The following is a 17,002-nucleotide window of genomic DNA, read 5'->3' as shown; positions in this document are numbered from 1 at the left end:
TACAAAAAAATGGCACCTGCTGGCCCTAAGACCAGTGCCATTTTGCTATTGCTATGGTGCCAATCCAAGGGCCAACTAGTGCCATAAGTAAAGGACTTTGGAGGGGCAATGGGTGAATGGTAATTTCTCCTGCTCTTTTGACTGACCAGGACCCTATGGAAGGGCAAGTGGGGGCCGGGATGGTTCCTGGCCTTGCATCTTTTTTGGAGGGCTGGAAGGGAATCTGAAGGGCCCTGGGAAGGCCAGTTTTGTGTGTGTGTGTGTGTGTGTGTGTGTGTGTTTTTATGTTTCAGTTCAGCAAAAGAATCGAACCAAAATAAAAATTAAACTAAACACCTGGGGAAAAAAATACAACCCCCCCTCCTAAAAAACAAAAGTTTTGGGGGCTGCACACTTTGGGACACCCCTTTTTGCCATCCTTCAGCAGATGCGTCTGTTATTTTCCCTGTTTATCTCTCTCCGCCCGTGTAGCTCTCTGGCAAAGTGGAGGGAGGGGGCATTTGGAATGAAGCGCTGGTCAGCATTCTAATAGTTTCCCATAGAAAGCAGTAGGACGTTTTTTGTTTTTGGAGTCCTGGTTCTTTGGAAATATTGATCTGATGCGTTTGGTTTTTGAACTTCTCTCAAAGCTGTCATGAGGACAGGAGACTCTTGTCGCGGTCCTTTTTAAGGTGTTTAGGGTTTCCTTTATGGGAATTTTCAGGTTGAGAGTGACAGACTTTAGGCTTGATGTCACACTTTACACTTTCTTCCCTGAAAAACACATGGCCAGTTTCTATTATTACTTTAATTTGCATATAATACCAGTAGCATATGCAGCATTATTCAGGCATGGAGTAGATAAGTCAGTATGGGAATATAATGAATGATTAATGCATTTATAATAAGCAAGGGAAGTCCCTATCCTGAAGTGCTTACAGTCTTATTGGGAAGACTGGGAGACATGCATGAGAGATGAGAATGGCTTGCTATAGATGTTGGCAGCATTTACCTCCATACCATTTAAAGGAAACTATCTTATTTTTTTAATACATATTTTCCGATCCTAATTTTAAAATTAGAGGAAAAAAATACAAGCAAATCTAGGCATGTTGGGGTCAAGCTTTCATAAAAATGTTTATATGCAGAAAAATATAAATTTATGCTTTACAGAGAATGAGGATCCAGGGTATATATTGTTCTTGTAACATTCTACAATTTGATTTGCCTTGAAAATAATTTGGGGGTTTAGTTGGGTTTGAGCACTAATTTGAAATATTTTTCTGCATGATATATAGTTTTTCAGATTTTATTGAGTTTAATCCTAAAGCCAGATGGCCTACATACAAGCATTAGAAGTAGCACTCAAGCAAGCCAAGTCCATTCAGGTTGACTAATGTCAGTAAGCCCTCTGAATGACTGAGTAGTCATGACATTAAGATGCATAGTGTCTGAGATAGCAGATGGCTGCAAGGTAGAGATGAATCCAGTGATCTGTGGCAGCTATGCACAATCCTATTTGCACTCGGCAATCACAGCCTCCTGTTGGAACCACTGAAGCCCCACTGTCACTGGTACATACCAACCTGGGAATTCCAGATTGGGGTGGCCATCTCTGGTCCTCAGGAGCCACAAACAGGCCAGGTTTTCAGGATCGCCACAATGAGTATGCATGAGATAGATCTGCATACAATGGAGGCAGTGCATGCAAATCTAACTCATGCATATTCATTGTGGCGATCCTGAAAACCTGGCCTGTTTGTGGCTCTTGAAGACTGGAGTTAGCCATCTCTGTTCTAAGTGTTTTGGTGCCTTGTGACATATGAGCCCAAAATGATTTGCAATTACTGGGTTAACTTCAAATTAAGTAAAAGGGTGCATCATGGAGCCTAATGCCACTTTGTTTAGGGTACACCATATGGGGGACTGTAAGTATAAATATTACACAGGAATTCACAGCCCTAGGTGTAAAATTCCATGGGATATTTTCTGTTTAGAAACATGTTGTTAGTTGCACAGCCAGAATCAACAAAAGGTCACTGCTTCTGTAGGACAGATAGATCACAGCTTCATAAAATCTAACATCTGATTTAGCTGGGGTTAGCTAAGATGCATGCAATCACAAGATACAAGCTGCTAGATGAACCATAACAGAGTGGGGCTTGCGCAAAGCGTAAGTAGCGGGGCGCTGGAGGCGGACGTATTAACAGCGTGGCTTTGCTGGAAACGTTGCATGCTGCTGCTTCTGGCTTCTCTCAACAACTGCTAAGTAAACTGCAGAGCTAATGAATGCTTGTGCTTCTGTTTTGGATCCTGCATTAATGAGCACATTCATTATGCCATTTTTTTTCCCCCTCCACAAGCATCCATTGCTCATGATTATGTCTTAAAAGAAAAGTCTGTCCACCAGTGTCCAATGCAATATTGCAATGTGAAGATATGTATTCTTGGCAAGCAACCGTAAAAGCCCATCTTTAAGGTGGTGTGCTTGTTTCAAATTCTTTAAACAACTTCTCGGCAGTCCACAGCTCCCTTGCGAGCAGTCATGTTAACCACAGTGCCAGAAATGACATTGAAAACACACTGATATTGGATTGTTCCTTGCACGTTTGTGTATGAGACGAATGTTATGTCACACTGGTAATACTAGTCTTTTGCCAGCCTAAATCGTAACACTCTCTTACAAAAGTGGCTGCTCCTTTGGGTTTGGGAAGTTGCAGGAGAGCTACGTAGTGAATTGAAAAAAATTAACTGCACTGTGATATTTAAGTGCCAAGGGTACAGCATCTCGTGGTGGGAACTTTTTAAAGTGCTGACCAATGCATATTAAATTGTTTCCTATGATGATGGGGAAGATTATCATTACATTACGACAAGACTAATGAGCGCAACACTGCTTTTATTTTAGAGGCAGTTTTGTGTGTAATTAAATGTAAGATGCACTTTAATAAATTCAAATTATGTTTTGCAATTTGTCAAATAGCAGCAACATTTTCATTTTTCCTGTTCAGCTGTGATATTTTAAGACAGGGCATTGCCTTTGCTTCACGTAATAATGGTATTCTGCCTACTGTAGGACAAAAAGTTTTTGTGCATCTTTAAACTGTTCAGACGTTATGTACTTCAAGGTTGCCATGCCAAAAAGAAAAAAAAAAATCTTGTTCCATTGCATTTGCTTTGTTATATTAAAATCTGATTCCATAGAAAGTTTGCTATGGTAACATCAAGAAATGTTTTTCTTGATGTTAGCATCAAATGCTTTTATGAGACGAGCGGAATGATGTTAAGGAAACAGTATCCTTTTATTTCTCCCTCTTAGTAAAATGATTGTTCATTGCTCTGGCGTTCTTAAGCCCTTCTCCAGTGGCACTGCAACTGACAGCTTTCAGGAGATTTTACATTATAAGTTTGGCTTCTGAGAGGAGAACTTCTGTTTTTATAACAAACTACTTGAAACCAACTGGAGCCTTGTCTTACTGAATATTTGCTTCAGCTTTTTCTGCCATAACAACTTTTATCACCCCTTCCCAGCTCGTCATAAATGCAAAAGTGTGTTCCACTGCCAGTTCATTATAAATATGGACCACCGTATGAAAGCAGCATTCTAATACCAGCAAATAAAACTCATGTTTGTTAAAAAGGGTCAAACGCAGATGTATTTAATATGAAGTGCCCTTGGGAGGTAAAAAAAACAAACAAAAAAACAACTTGAATTTAAAACAACCACCAGAGTTACTCATGTTGTAACATAGAATTAGGGGTTAACTTTCAAAGGATTTACACGTTTAAATACTATCTGAGCAATTTTCTAAAGCCCGTTTACCCGCTTAAAGTGCATTTATAAGTGTAAACCCATTGACAATATAATGGCATATATTGTAGCAATTTTGAAAAGCCCACTTAAATGGGTAAAGTGCACTTACACATGTGAAACCCGGTGAGTAAATCCTTTTGAAAATTACCCCCTTGTGCTGTAGTGTATTAAGAGTGCCTGTTTATTAAGGACAGGCTTGACTGTGCTGTTGCATCTGTTTTACACAGATCTCGTCATTAAAGGCAGTACATCTATTGCCCCCTGCTGATTATAAGCAAGTAATATTTCAAATTAAATAAAGTAGGCTGAAATGCTCTAAAGCAGATCTCCAGGAATATAATGTGTTTTGGAATAATGAGACCTTCAGGCCACTCTGTGACTTGCAAGTCATAGTGACACAGCTCATTGATTAAAGAATCTGTTTCCTTGCAAACATGCAGATGATATACAGTAAACTAAACCTGCATTGGGTCTTCGGTGGTTCTGCTGAGGGTTGGTGTCAGTGGGCGATGCCTTCCTACTGTCTGATGATGTCATCTCCTGAAAGAACCATCTGGACTTTTCTGTTCTGCAAAATTCCAAACGTCCAGAGAAAATGATTGCCTGGGATGACCTTTCCAGTGGGATAGAATCCAGTATCCATCAATCTGACCCAAATAATCTCCCCCTGTCACCTCCTAGCTTAAAAGGAAAATGCCACGGGCTGGCTGATTGCCTCTAGATGTTTGGCACCACATGCGACAATGGAACATTGCAGAACTGAAGCCCCGGGGGCTTTCTGTCCTTTGCCATGAGCGTACAAGTACCATATTTTAGTTTCAAAAGGTGCTCCATGCCTAATTAGAAGAAACAGAATTAAGGTAGTTTCCGATAGCTGCTTCCCTCTTAAGCCATCCTCGCAGAGTGGAGCACCGTGAATGCTGATAATAATCACCCCGATATATCTAACGTACGTATTCAGGAGAAACAGCTGAAATTAACCTCAAGGCAGGAAGGGGATTTAAATTAGGCAGGTGGTCATATTAATAAAACCAATGTAAAAAATATATATTTTTTGGGAAAGAGGAAGTTTAGGACTCAGATCAAGATGTACATAGTATAAAATGTGGCATCCTGCTCGTGGCTTTAGCATAAGGGACTTTTTTTTTGCTCTGCAGCTCAGTATAGACAGACTACAAAATATGTCAGGATGTCTCTGAATCTTGGGGGTTTTTTTGTTTTGTTTTCAAAAGAGACATGCAAACTACAGAACAGTCGTATTGAAATGTTGAACACAATTCTTAGTTTTTATACAAATTTAGTGACAGAATCCAAGAAATATAAAAACATATCCCTTCCCCCTGCCCTCTGCTTCCCCAATATGATTGGCTATGCAGGTCAATTAGATACAAATCTTTGCTTTCTGTAACTTCATGGGAAGTGATATAAAAGGATACTGTCTCTTTAAAAAGTTTACAATTCAGTAATTGCATTAAAAAAAAGAGTTCCAAAAATGGCTCTGACCTTTTTATACTAGTACGGTTTTTCAAAAGTGTGGAAAGTGACCTGTTTTATAATGCTCTGATGCACTGCCTAAGAATAGAAGTGTTGCCTCACAATGCTACAAGGTCAGTTTTTGCATTGTAGAATGTATTACATAGAATCTCAAACAAATAATGACTAGGGTGTTACTATTTTTAAATATGTTCCAGATTTTATTTTTTCATTCCAGATTTAAAAAAAAAAAAAAAAAAAAAAAAGCCCTGAAAGCTGAACCGTGTGTAAGCCTCTTGGAATGTAACATGTTGATAAAAATCCAAATCCAGCCTCTTCAAAGACCAAAAAAACAAAATCTGGAATTTCTTTTTTTAACATTTGTTTTGCAGCGTTCTACGTCTTAAGGCAGAGACTAGCCGGCATAAGGTGCCTGCCCAAAGGTTAGCTAAAACTTTTTTTTTCCTTCAAATTGTATTGGCAGCAGATGTCTTTCAAGGCATGTCCTCAATTATGAATTTACAGAGCTGTTAATAAAACTTTACACTCCTTTTCTCCAAAAATCTGATTAGTCGTGTAACATCACTTGCTTTCTTTCTTTTTTTCATCTTTCCTTCATTTTCTGTCTTTTTTTTTCTTTAGGTTTTTTTTCTAAACATGACTGCTGCGTTATTTTACATTGTGACATGTGCATGCTGCATTTAATTAATCTCTTAATTACTGTGAAGGAAACAGGTGTGGGAAGGTTCAACAGCATTCCTCCTGCCTCTTAATTTGAGGAGCGCTTGTCCAGTGTACAGCCGCCATCATCCGATTAGAAGTACCAGTGATTACCATTATTATATTTGTCTAGAATGCTAACCGTGACATCGGTCGGAGTAAATGTTCCTTAAGTCTATGCAGGATGCAAAAACTGCGTAAATGCTACTGCTTTCCCACAAGAGATTCCAAACCTCAAAAGGCATCGCAATCTCGTGCTGAACCAGGGGGGATTTTCCCTGGCTGCTATGTGCCCATCACCTGTATGACAGCTCTGATTGAATGGAAACCCAGCGCTCCCATTGGCATATCCATACCATAGCTGTGGTGGTTCTGTACAGTTGAGTAGCCCCCTGAACATATCTTCATGGCAGCGAAAGGATCAGCTTAATTTATTTATCGTTCTGTTTTAGCATTTTTCCTTCTATTTTCTCCCAGTCTTCCTGGTGTGCAGCTGGATCGTAGCTGGGAAGTATTGTGGTTGCCGTGTTAGTCCACTAGAATGTGTAGAAATGAGAGTCAGCAAACAAGATTTTTAAGCGATTGCTTTTTTTTTTTTTTACTGGACTAACGGAATGCATCCATGGCTTGCTTTTGAAAGCTGTGCTCCCTTCGCCAGCTCAGTCATGTGTTTACAGTGCCTTAAAAAATCTTCACGTCCTCGTATATTCATATTCTGCTGCCTAAAGAATACAAATCATAATGCATTAAAATGGGAGTTTGTTTCACTGTTCTGCACAACAAACGCTACCCTTTCATCATGAAAGAAAAATTTGATTGCATAAGTTTTCACACCTCTTGACTCAATACTTGGTGGAAGCCATTTTTTGCAGCAATAACTACCACAAGTTGTTTAGGAGAAGTGTCTACAACTTTGCACAATGGGATGTGGGCTATTGGATACCCTTTTTTTCTTGGCAGAAGACCTGGGGCTCTTTCAGGTTGACTGGGGAATGTCTGTGGACTGCAGTCGTGGAGTCTTGCCAAAGATTTCCTGTTGGAATTAGGTGTAAGCTTTGATTGGGCCTTTCAAGGGCACGTACTTTTTTGCTGAGTTGCTCTACTGTTGCTTTGCTTTGTGCACAGGATCATTGTCCCGCTGAAAGGTGAATCTTCTCTCCAGGCCTTGACAGACTCAGGGGCGGATTGACCTATCGGGGGATCAGGCATCCCCTGGTGGGCCGGTCTACCTTGTCACGTGGTCTCGACCGCGTGGCTCTTCCTCAGCCCAGCCTCAGCGCCTTCCACTCAGCCCCTGCCGGAGACCAAGCCGGCAGGGGCCGAAGAAATACAAATCGAGGCCGGCGGGGGCCGAAGAAAAGAAGATCAGCCAGCGCGGGCCGAAGAAATGAAGATGGGAACCTCCCAGCCAGCCCCCGCCGGAAAAATTAAAATCGAGGCCGGTGGCGGCCGAAGAAAAGAAGATGGGCGCCTCCCAACCAGCCTCAAGCGGGGGCTGGCTGGGGCGGCGCCCATCTTCTTTTCTTCGGCCTCCCCCGGCCTCGATTTTAACTTCTTCGGCCCCCGCCGGAGACAGCTGGCCCCCGAAGGCCGGCTGGGGCCAAATAAATTAAAATCGAGGCCGGCAGCGGCGGAGGCCGAAGCAAAGAAGATGGGCGCCTCCCAGCCAGCCTCAAGCGGGGGCTGGCTGGGCAGCGCCTATCTTCTTTTCTTCGGCCTCCACCGGCCTCGACTTTAATTTCTTCCGTCCCCACCGGCCTCAATTTTAATTTATTCGGCCCCTGCCGGAGACCAAGAGGGCCGAAGAAATTAAAATCGAGGCCGGCGGGGGCCAAAGAAGTGAACTGCCGCTGGAGACCAGCTGTTAAGCCTTGGATTGGAAGGGTGCTTCTGTGTGTATGTGAGAAAGGAATGGTGCTTTTGTGTGTGTGTGTGTGTGTGTGTGTGTGTGTGTGTATACATGAGAATAGTGCAACTTTTGAAAAGTTGGATGAAAGATTAAATTACTGAATGTTAAGCATCCCTCTTCTAGAAAATAAAATGTAGCAAAGTGGGTAGAGACAAATACTAAAGCAAAAAAAAAAAAATTAAACTATTTAGATGTTCATCTCAGCAAAATCACAAATTTAAGATACTGATGCCAGGTGGGTTGTTTTTCTTTTTTTTAGCATAATTAAAGCATGAAGACTAGAATAGTTCCAATCTGAAATGGTTTTGCTATTTTTTTTAAGCCTTTAGAAAATGTATATTTTTAAATGACTAAGACTGGAATCTTCCCCATTTAAAAAGGGAAGTTGACTAAGGATGTCTTTCGGTTCCATATCTCCCACATGAATAATCATATGACTGATAGTTTGAAGAAAGACACTTGCTTTATTGCCTGAAAGCGCAAAACAAGAGAAGCTGTACAGTGTGGGTGGCTGTCCCTTGGGAGGACAGAACCTGAAGGAAGGGTGTCATTTCGCCTTCTGATAGGAATGTGGTTTTCTTATTTAATGGTTGGGATCATCACTTTCACTTTTAGTAAAAGTGAAAAATGCAAGTCTGAAAGCAAGGTGCTTCTGTGAGTGTAATGTGTATGTGAGACAGGGAGGGTGCTTCTGTGTGTCCAGTGTGTGTGTGCAAGAGATATGGAGCATGTTTTTGGCTGGCTTGTGGCTGTGAGATAGAACATGTGTGTAATTGAGAGCTTGTGTGTAAGTGAAATAGAGAGAGCATGTGTATGATTGAAAGCCTTTGTGTAAGTAAGAGAGAGTGAGAGCATTGTGTGATTGAGAGAGACTGGCCCGAGAGGTGACATGTGTATGTGTGAGACTGATCAGGGAGATGACTGGTAGGTGTGTGCTCGTGTGCTCGTGAGAGAGAGAGAGACTGGTTGGGGAGATGATTGGTGTGTGAGAGACAGAAACTGGTCTTGAGGGTATGACTGGTGTGTGTGTGAGTGAGAGAGAGAAGAGATTGGTTGTGGTCCCTAAGGAAGAGGACCATGAGGACAGCTTCAGCAGCTACTGCTGCTTCTGGCGTCGCCTGCAAGGGAAAGGAGTAGGAGAACTGCTGGAGAGGGTAAGTAAAGGTGGCTTTTTAAGTTCATTTTTCTTGATTACCATTTTAATTATTGGGTAGTATGTGATGTGTCTGCTATTTGAAATATTTTATTGGTGTTTGGTAAAGGTTTCAAAATTTCCTTGAGTCTTTAATTATTGGATATTCTATTCATCAGCTGTTTTGAAATTATTTTATTAGTATGATTTTATAATTATGAGTCATGATTTATATATCTTGATTTTATTGATTGTTTCATGAGGAATGGTGAAATTTTTGTTTTTCCATTGTTGCACTGTATAGAGTCTGGCATGATATGTTTTACAGTTTAGTTTTTGTCTGCACATTTCTATTTATACTTTATGTGGCTTTATTCTGTATTTGGTGAGAGTTTGTGTTCTGCATGCAAAGACTGAGATGAAGCATGTGGTTTCTCTGTAGGGATCTGTAGTAGCTTGGCCTGCTCTGTTTTCCTGATAGGAGGTGTATTGATATTTTAGATTCTGGTGTAATATTTGTGGTATTCTTTTTCATAGGTGGGGTTGTTATTCTTTGAGTGTTGGCAGATAGTACTGTGTTGATACGGGAGTAGCATGCTAAAATATAGGGGTGTGTACATATATATGTAAATTATATATGTAAATTATATTGTATATGTAATTGGGTACCCATGGGCCAGTATGGAGAAAAATCCCCCGGGCCACTATTTTCCCTCAATCCGCCCCTGGACAGACTGCAACAGAATCTGCCCATACTTTCCTCTATCCATCTTCCCCCTCCATCTCCACAAGTCTTTCTGTCCCCAATGCTGCAAAGCACCTCCACAACACTAGGCTGCCGCTACCATGCTTTACTGTAGGGATGGTGTTGGCAGGGTGATGTACTCTGTTTGTCTTATGCCACTCGTAATGGTTTAGCATTGAAACCAGGGCGTTCTACTTTGGTCTCAACAGACCGGATCACCTTCTCCCACATGAGGATAGTGTCCCGTAATTGTTTCATTGCAAAAGCTATGCAGCACATCATATGGCTTTCTTTCAGCAGTGGCTTCTTTCTAACCACCCTCCCTTACCGGCCATGTTTTTGGAGCAATCTTGAAATTTGTTGAACAGCCAACATTTTCCCCAATCTCAGCCAGAGACCACTGTAGTTCTTTTAAAATGTAACCCTGTCTTGATTTAGAGGTTCCTAATACAAGAGTCACAGCAGAGGTCCCTGGGGCTATTGGCTCCTGGATTATGCTTCTCTCTTCCTCGCACCATCCCTAACACTACAGTAAGCCACCAAGGAGCCCGGGATTCAACCGGTGGGGAGGAGAACAAGCCTCCGGGGCCCTGAGCTCGTGGGGGTAGGTACCTTGTACAGTCTCTCACAACCGTTCTCTCCTATTTGTTACTCACATGGGCAGAGCTCTTCAGTTCAGCAGGCTGCTGGTTCTTGGGGTAGGAAAAAGCAGGCAGAGACTTGGAATGGTGTTCAACAAAAAATAGTTTACTGCAGCTTATGAAAATGGAATCCAGGCAAGAAGGGGAAATCAAACGGGGGGGGGGGGGGGGGGGGGGGGGGGGGGGGGGGGAATCCAGGAGGGTAGCTCCAAGCACCAAAGTCTCTCCCTCCAGGCTCAGCCTCTAAATCTGTGTCTAACTCTCTCCCAAGATCTTTCCAATGATGGGAAAGAAAACCCTCTTCTGAAAATCAGAAGCAGGGAGAAGGTGGTGGGAAAACAAACTCCCTCCTTAAAAAGATGACACACAAACTTCTGAAAAGACTGAGCTCTTACTTCTTCTCTGTCTAGGTCTCTACAGTCCCACTTTTACTAGATGCAGGGCAAAGTAGCACCCCGGGCAACTGCAGAGCTCTCCTGGACAGGCAACAGGGCAAACGGGACCTAATCCTTTTACCCTCAGGCAGGGGGTGTCCCTCCTGAACAGAAAGCAGGTCAAAAACAAAACAGCTCTCTCAAAATTAAAAAAAAAAAAAAATAGTCCAGTCCTCAAAACTTTCGTTTGTCTCATTGGTGCAGGCAGGGGCTCTACCGGGATCTATCAAGGATAGAACCTTCCACCTCACAACAAAAGGCTCCATCCAACCAAACCTTCCTCGTGCTCAACCCAACTTGTAAAGAGGAGCTCGGCCAATCCCACAATAAGGGGGAACGGCCAACCAACTGGGGAGGATCCAAAAATGCAAATTTCTCCCAGCAGATGGAAAAAGGCAAAAAGATCTAGTAAGGAGCAAAGCCTTCCATACAAAAGTAAATTTCAGCCTCACAGTGACCACCTGCAGTATTTCCATAACCCACTGCTGCTTGATCGCAGCAATGTGTTGGTGCTACCAAACAGTTTTTACTTTATAATGATGATGAACGTGGCAGTGCCTCAAGGGTTAGTCAAACACACTGAAATTTTCTAGAACATTCCCCCAATCTGTGCCTTTTGATTAGTCTTATCCTGGAGTTCTTTCGTCAACTCTCTTTTTGGCATGTTTTGACCTTTGCTTCAGATTCACTTCATACAACCGAAATAGCTTGAGTCTTCCTGTAGGAGGAGTATACGAATTGGCTTGATTACTGTGATTGGACACAGGTGGGCACTATTTAACTTTATGTTTATTGTTAAGGTAATTTTTCTGATCCACTGCTAAATTGGGTTTGTTGTGAAATCAAGACTTTTCTTTTTTTCTTAATTGTTTTTGGGTTATTTCACAATGAAAGAGTAGAGAATGTTGTGTAAATCAATGAAACTCTTACCTTTAATGCATTTTAATTTGTATTTTTAGACAACAGAATGTGAAAAATGTTCAAGGGTGTGAATATATATTTTATTTTATTTTTTTAACAAGGCACTGCTTATATATTTACTGACCCAACAAAGAGAGCACAGCTCTTGAAAGTTAGTCATAGATATATTAAGTTTGTCCAATAGAAAGATCTAGAAAGGAAACCTTGCCTTGGGCACAGTTATTCTGTGGTTTCCTGTAGCCGGCTATAGACACCTACACAACCCTTGGAATCCTGTAGGTCTGCAGATTTAGCACTTGCTGGCTGAATGTAGCAGTTTCAGAAAGCATACATTTTAAATCCATCTAAAGAGCTGTTATGGGCATGAATGATTTCACATGTGTTTTTGTTTCGAGATGGAGCACAAGTTTCAGAACACTGAAGCTGGGTAGGTCTGGTCTACAAAAAATACGCAATTGGAACCCATGTAAATTGTACAAATGTGCTTAATGTAGTTAATGTTGTCAGAGAGCACAGAAGAGGGAGCTTGTAAGGCATTTTTCCTACCTCCTTAGTGGAGTAAAACGAATTCTGGAGGGCATATTCCAGTAAAACTGGCACATTTACTGCCTTCCTTTGAATAGAAGAATATGGCATCTCTTTCTTAATAGCAAATATTCTTCCTGAAATACTTTTCTCACTTTCACAGAGGTGAAACGTATAAAAATGTAACATACTCCAGAAGCAAAATGTTCATAAAAGTATGCATTTGTCTTTACAGGAGGTATTAGCAGAATGTAGTGTTAGCACCTAGGCACATGCACTGTAATGTACAGGAAAAAATAATGGTACTAAAAGTGTCCACACTATATATTTTTGTAGCTAATGCTTTGTACTCTTTAGGGTATGGGTACATGAATGTGCCATACTTTCTGCAACATTGCAGTCTGTCTTTGTTTTTTTTTCCCAGCTATTAATTTTGGGTTTCAGATTTGTTCTTTCCCAGTTCTATGCTGAGGGTATTGCTTCTGAGCTACTTGCGCAGCTACTCTGGAACTCGTTGGAGGTCCCTATAACTTTACTCATTTTTCTCCATTATTACTCTGTTTTGTTGCAAAATATTTTAAAACTTTTTTTTTTCTTGTTGACATTTGATTATATATGCATGTGTGTGAAAGAGAGTATGTATGTGTAATATATATATATATATATATATATATATATATATATATATATATATATATGTAAAGAGAAAATAAAAAAATTAATATTTTACTATCACCAAACATTTCAAAAGAAGAGCAGATGTAGATTTAAAAAAAAAAAGTAAAACTCCAGTGAAAACCAAAAAGTACTTAAAAAAAAAAAAAAAGTACAGATCCAATTTGCTAATGTGCCAGAAATCAAACAAGGGGCCAGCCTGACGGTCTGCACTGTCATGCTAGAAGATGTGGGTTAAATTTCTGGCTTGTAATGGCTGGGAATGTTGTGGAGGCAGCATTCAGAGCATTCATGGGGGAGATGACATCCCAGTCGATACGCAACAGTGCCACCTAGTGGCCAGATTTAGGGCCCGTGATTGCAAGGTTATGGAAAGAGCCATGAGCCATAGACTCACTGCAAAAACCTGATTAAAGATAGGAGGAGGATATAAGGCAGTGAAAAAAATGAACTGGTCAATGCAAATGAAGGCTTTTGGTGCTAGATGCTGACCTTGATTGTGACTGAGGAGAAGGAAGAAGCTATAGAAATAGAAAAAAATGAATCTAACATGTCTAATTGGAGTTTAACTGCTTAGGAGTAGCAGAGAATAAAAGTGTCCCTTGACTCTGTTGTCGCTTACACCACATCACTCTTTAACCTCTCTCTCTTGTCAGTCTTTTATTTTTTTTTCTTAAGCAATACCCTTCCCTTTCTCTACCCAAAAGGACAAAAAAAAAAAAAAAAGAGCAGATCTTTGTAAAATCAGAAGAATTGATGTTGAAAGGGGCAACTCTGAGGAAACCACCTAGTGGCAAAGTATGCGGGAGCTTTAGTACTACGGGGGTATTTAAGCAGCTGGGTTAGGGGGGAGGGGGGGGAACTCTTCGTGTTTAATTTGAAAATCAAATTATATGCATGTAGTTTAACCACACCCCTGAGAACGTCCACATTTAAAAATAAATAAAAGTAGCCGTAGTTAGGTGCTTAACGGCCCAGCAAGTTTCCAACAAGGGAGCTAGCTTGTGTACTTCTGGGTTAGCCAGCTAGCTCCCTTTTTTGTAAATTGTTCTCAGAATAATTGCCCATCATTTAAGCTAGTGAGCATATACATGGCATACCTTCATGTCGGGCTTATAAACAAGAAAATGCATCTTGTAAACACAATGATGGATCACAGCTTTTTTGAACCCTTATTATTTCTCTCATCATAAAAACAACAAAAAACTTCATAAACATCCAGTAGCTTAATTCCTGAGACCTACCATTTATAAAGGGTCCAATCTGAAAAATGGAATTTAAAAAATGTAAATAGGATAATAGATGGGTCTTCGCTCTGAGGCAGAGGCACAATCATATTTCAAAATGTGGTATGGGATTATCGCCATCCAGTTCTTCCAGCCTGGGAGGAAGGATGGCAGACACGTGCAGAAGTCAACATTTCAGATGCCTGCCTAGGGACACTCCATTTCCTACAAGAAGTAAAGAACAGCATTATGCTCAACATGCTTTGCACATTTTTACACATTGCACAGTCTAAGAGTTTGCACTACTGCTGTACTGGAGGTTAGCAAAATTATCTGAAAAACAAAAATAACACTTTGCTCATGCTGATGCTCATGTTTATCTGGCTCTCACCCTTTCATACGCTGCAGCTAGTGCCAAAATATATCGTAAGAGCATAAGAATTGCCATACTGGGTCAGACCAAGGGTCACCAAGCCCAGTATCCTCTTTCCAACAGGGGCTAATCCAGGCCACAAGTACCTGGCAGCATCCCAAGTCGCAGATAGATTCTGTGTTGCTTAAGCCCAGGGATAAGCAGTGGCTTTCCCCAAGTCTACCTGGTTATTAATGATTTATGGCCTTTTCCTCCAAGAACTTGTCTAAAACGTTTTTAAACCCAGCTTCATTAACTGCCTTTACCACATCCTCTAGCAATAAATTCCAGAGCTGAATTGTGCATTGAGTGAAAAAATATTTTCTCCAACATTGTATAAATGTGCTATTTAGTAACTTCATGGTGTTTCCCTAGCCTTTGTATTTTTTGAAAGAGTAAACAACTGATTTGCATTTACCCGTTCATGGTTTTATAGACTTCTATCATATCTCTCCCCCCCAACTGTGTCTTTTTCCAAGCTGAAGTGCCCTAACCTCTTTATCCTTTCCTCATAGGTGAGCTGTTTTATCCCCTTTATTATTTTGGTTGCCTTACTCTTTACTTTTACTAGTTACGCTATATCTTTTTTTTTAAATGGGGGGTGACCAAAGTTGCACCATGGAATGATATAGAAGTTTTATGATATTCTCTGTTTTTTTTATTATCCATTTCTTTCCTAATAATTCATTTGCTTTTTTGACCATTACTGCCACACATTGATGCCTAGGTTCTTTTCCTGCGTAGTGACAATAGTTCCCTCTAAGCTGAGCGTGTGAGCGATTGCTCATACACTTTGGAGCATCGCTCACAGGTTTTACATGGTTGCTCACATACAATTTTCTTTGTATTATATGCAGAAATGCAACGCTAATACTGGCACTCAAAGATTGTTGGTTTAAAAAAAATTGTTGATCACATGAAAAATTTGCCCTCATCTAGTTACTGCTTAGAGGGAGCATTGGTGGTGACTCCTAATATTGAACCTAACATAATGTAACTACAGTTTGGCGTATTTTTCCCTATGTGCATCACTTTGCATTGTCCATATTAAATTTCATCTGTTAACTAGATGCAGTCTCATAAGGTTGCCCTACAATTTCTTATAATTCACTTGTGTTTAACAACTTGAAGTCATTTTCCTTCTGCAGATTTGATTATCTCACTCATTGTTCCCTTTTCTGGATCATTTATAAATATGTTAAAGCACCAGTCCCAGTACAGATCTCTAGACACTCCGCTATTTACCTTTATCCATAGAGAAAACTAACTATTTAGTTCTGTTCTCTACTTCCTATTATAAAACCATTTCGCAGTCCACCATTGCACATTGCCTGTTATCCCATAACTTTAATTTCCTGAGGAGTCTCATGAGGGACTTTTGTCAAACATCATCTGAAAATCCAGATATACTATAATGACTGTATTCAGCTGCTGTGATGCTCAGCTAGTTAGCCGGATAAACTTATCTGGATAACTTAGCCTATATATTTGGAAGACTTTAAAAACTATGTTGATTAAGGAAGCTTTTCAGCATATGGCAGTTTAAGTTGTTTAGTTTGAGGTGATTTATTTGAGTTGTTTGTTTTTTTATGGATTATTGTTATGATTTTTAACTTTTGTAATCCACTTAGTGCAACATATGTTAATATTGGTGGAATGTAAATAGTTTAATAAATAATTAAACATTTTCAGTGGCAAGGCCATGCCACTGAATATATCTGGCTATCTTAAAGTTAGCTGGAAAGGTTTATTCAGCTAACTTTAGGACAAATGTATGGGCCAACCAGAGTTAGCCAAATAAGCTATCCAGCTAGCTCAACTCCTTCCAGTTATGCTCCTGGAATGCCCCTGACTTATCTGGATAAAAAGTTATCCAGCTGGAATTTAGCTGGATGACTTCTGAGTTATCCAGCTAAATGTTTCTGAATATGGACCTCCTAATCTACTTGCTCGCCATTATCCATATGTTTATTAACCCCTTCAAAAAATGTAGCAGATTGGTGAAGCAAGACTTTGTAAATTCTTGTTGGCTGTGTCCCATTAAGCATGTCTAATGGGTAATGGGATAAGTAAATGACCCCTGATCTTTAAATATAGAGATAGCTAGTTTTAAAACTTTGCAATCCTTCAACAGTTGTGTAGAAAAAGCATCATTCCCTGCACGTTCTGCAACAAGATAACATGAGTATGGATCCTGTAGTCTGTTGCTACTCTGACATGTTCTAAAATGGGCAATACTAGGCCCATCTGACATTGGACAGTATAATTTTCCAAGAAATGACCAAAATAAATATTTGTTGAATAACCAGATGTGAAGAAAAAAGGCATGAAAACGACGACGTAGGAGAGTCCTCCTGTGCTTCACCCTCTGATTGATTTGCTCAAGAGCAATTCAT

The 17,002-nt window shown here is 40.4% G+C and overlaps 1 protein-coding gene across 6 annotated transcripts in view; it reads left to right on the top strand.

The window, feature by feature from the left end:
* The window catches only part of NPNT (nephronectin), a 164,740-nt gene that overhangs the window by 12,692 nt on the left and 135,046 nt on the right, over positions 1 to 17,002 (top strand). For 3 of the 6 annotated variants that reach the window (XM_029596875.1, XM_029596895.1, XM_029596881.1), the window contains exon 3: positions 5,659 to 5,709. The exons of the other annotated variants lie outside the window; for them this stretch is intronic. In XM_029596875.1, the coding sequence (XP_029452735.1) occupies positions 5,659 to 5,709 (51 nt within the window). The remainder of the gene's footprint in view (positions 1 to 5,658; positions 5,710 to 17,002) is intronic. 6 annotated transcript variants of the gene reach the window in all.

This window comes from Rhinatrema bivittatum, chromosome 1 (assembly GCF_901001135.1).
Source record: "Rhinatrema bivittatum chromosome 1, aRhiBiv1.1, whole genome shotgun sequence".
Taxonomy (NCBI): Eukaryota; Metazoa; Chordata; class Amphibia; order Gymnophiona; family Rhinatrematidae; genus Rhinatrema; species Rhinatrema bivittatum.
This window is presented reverse-complemented; position numbering and strand designations above follow the sequence as displayed.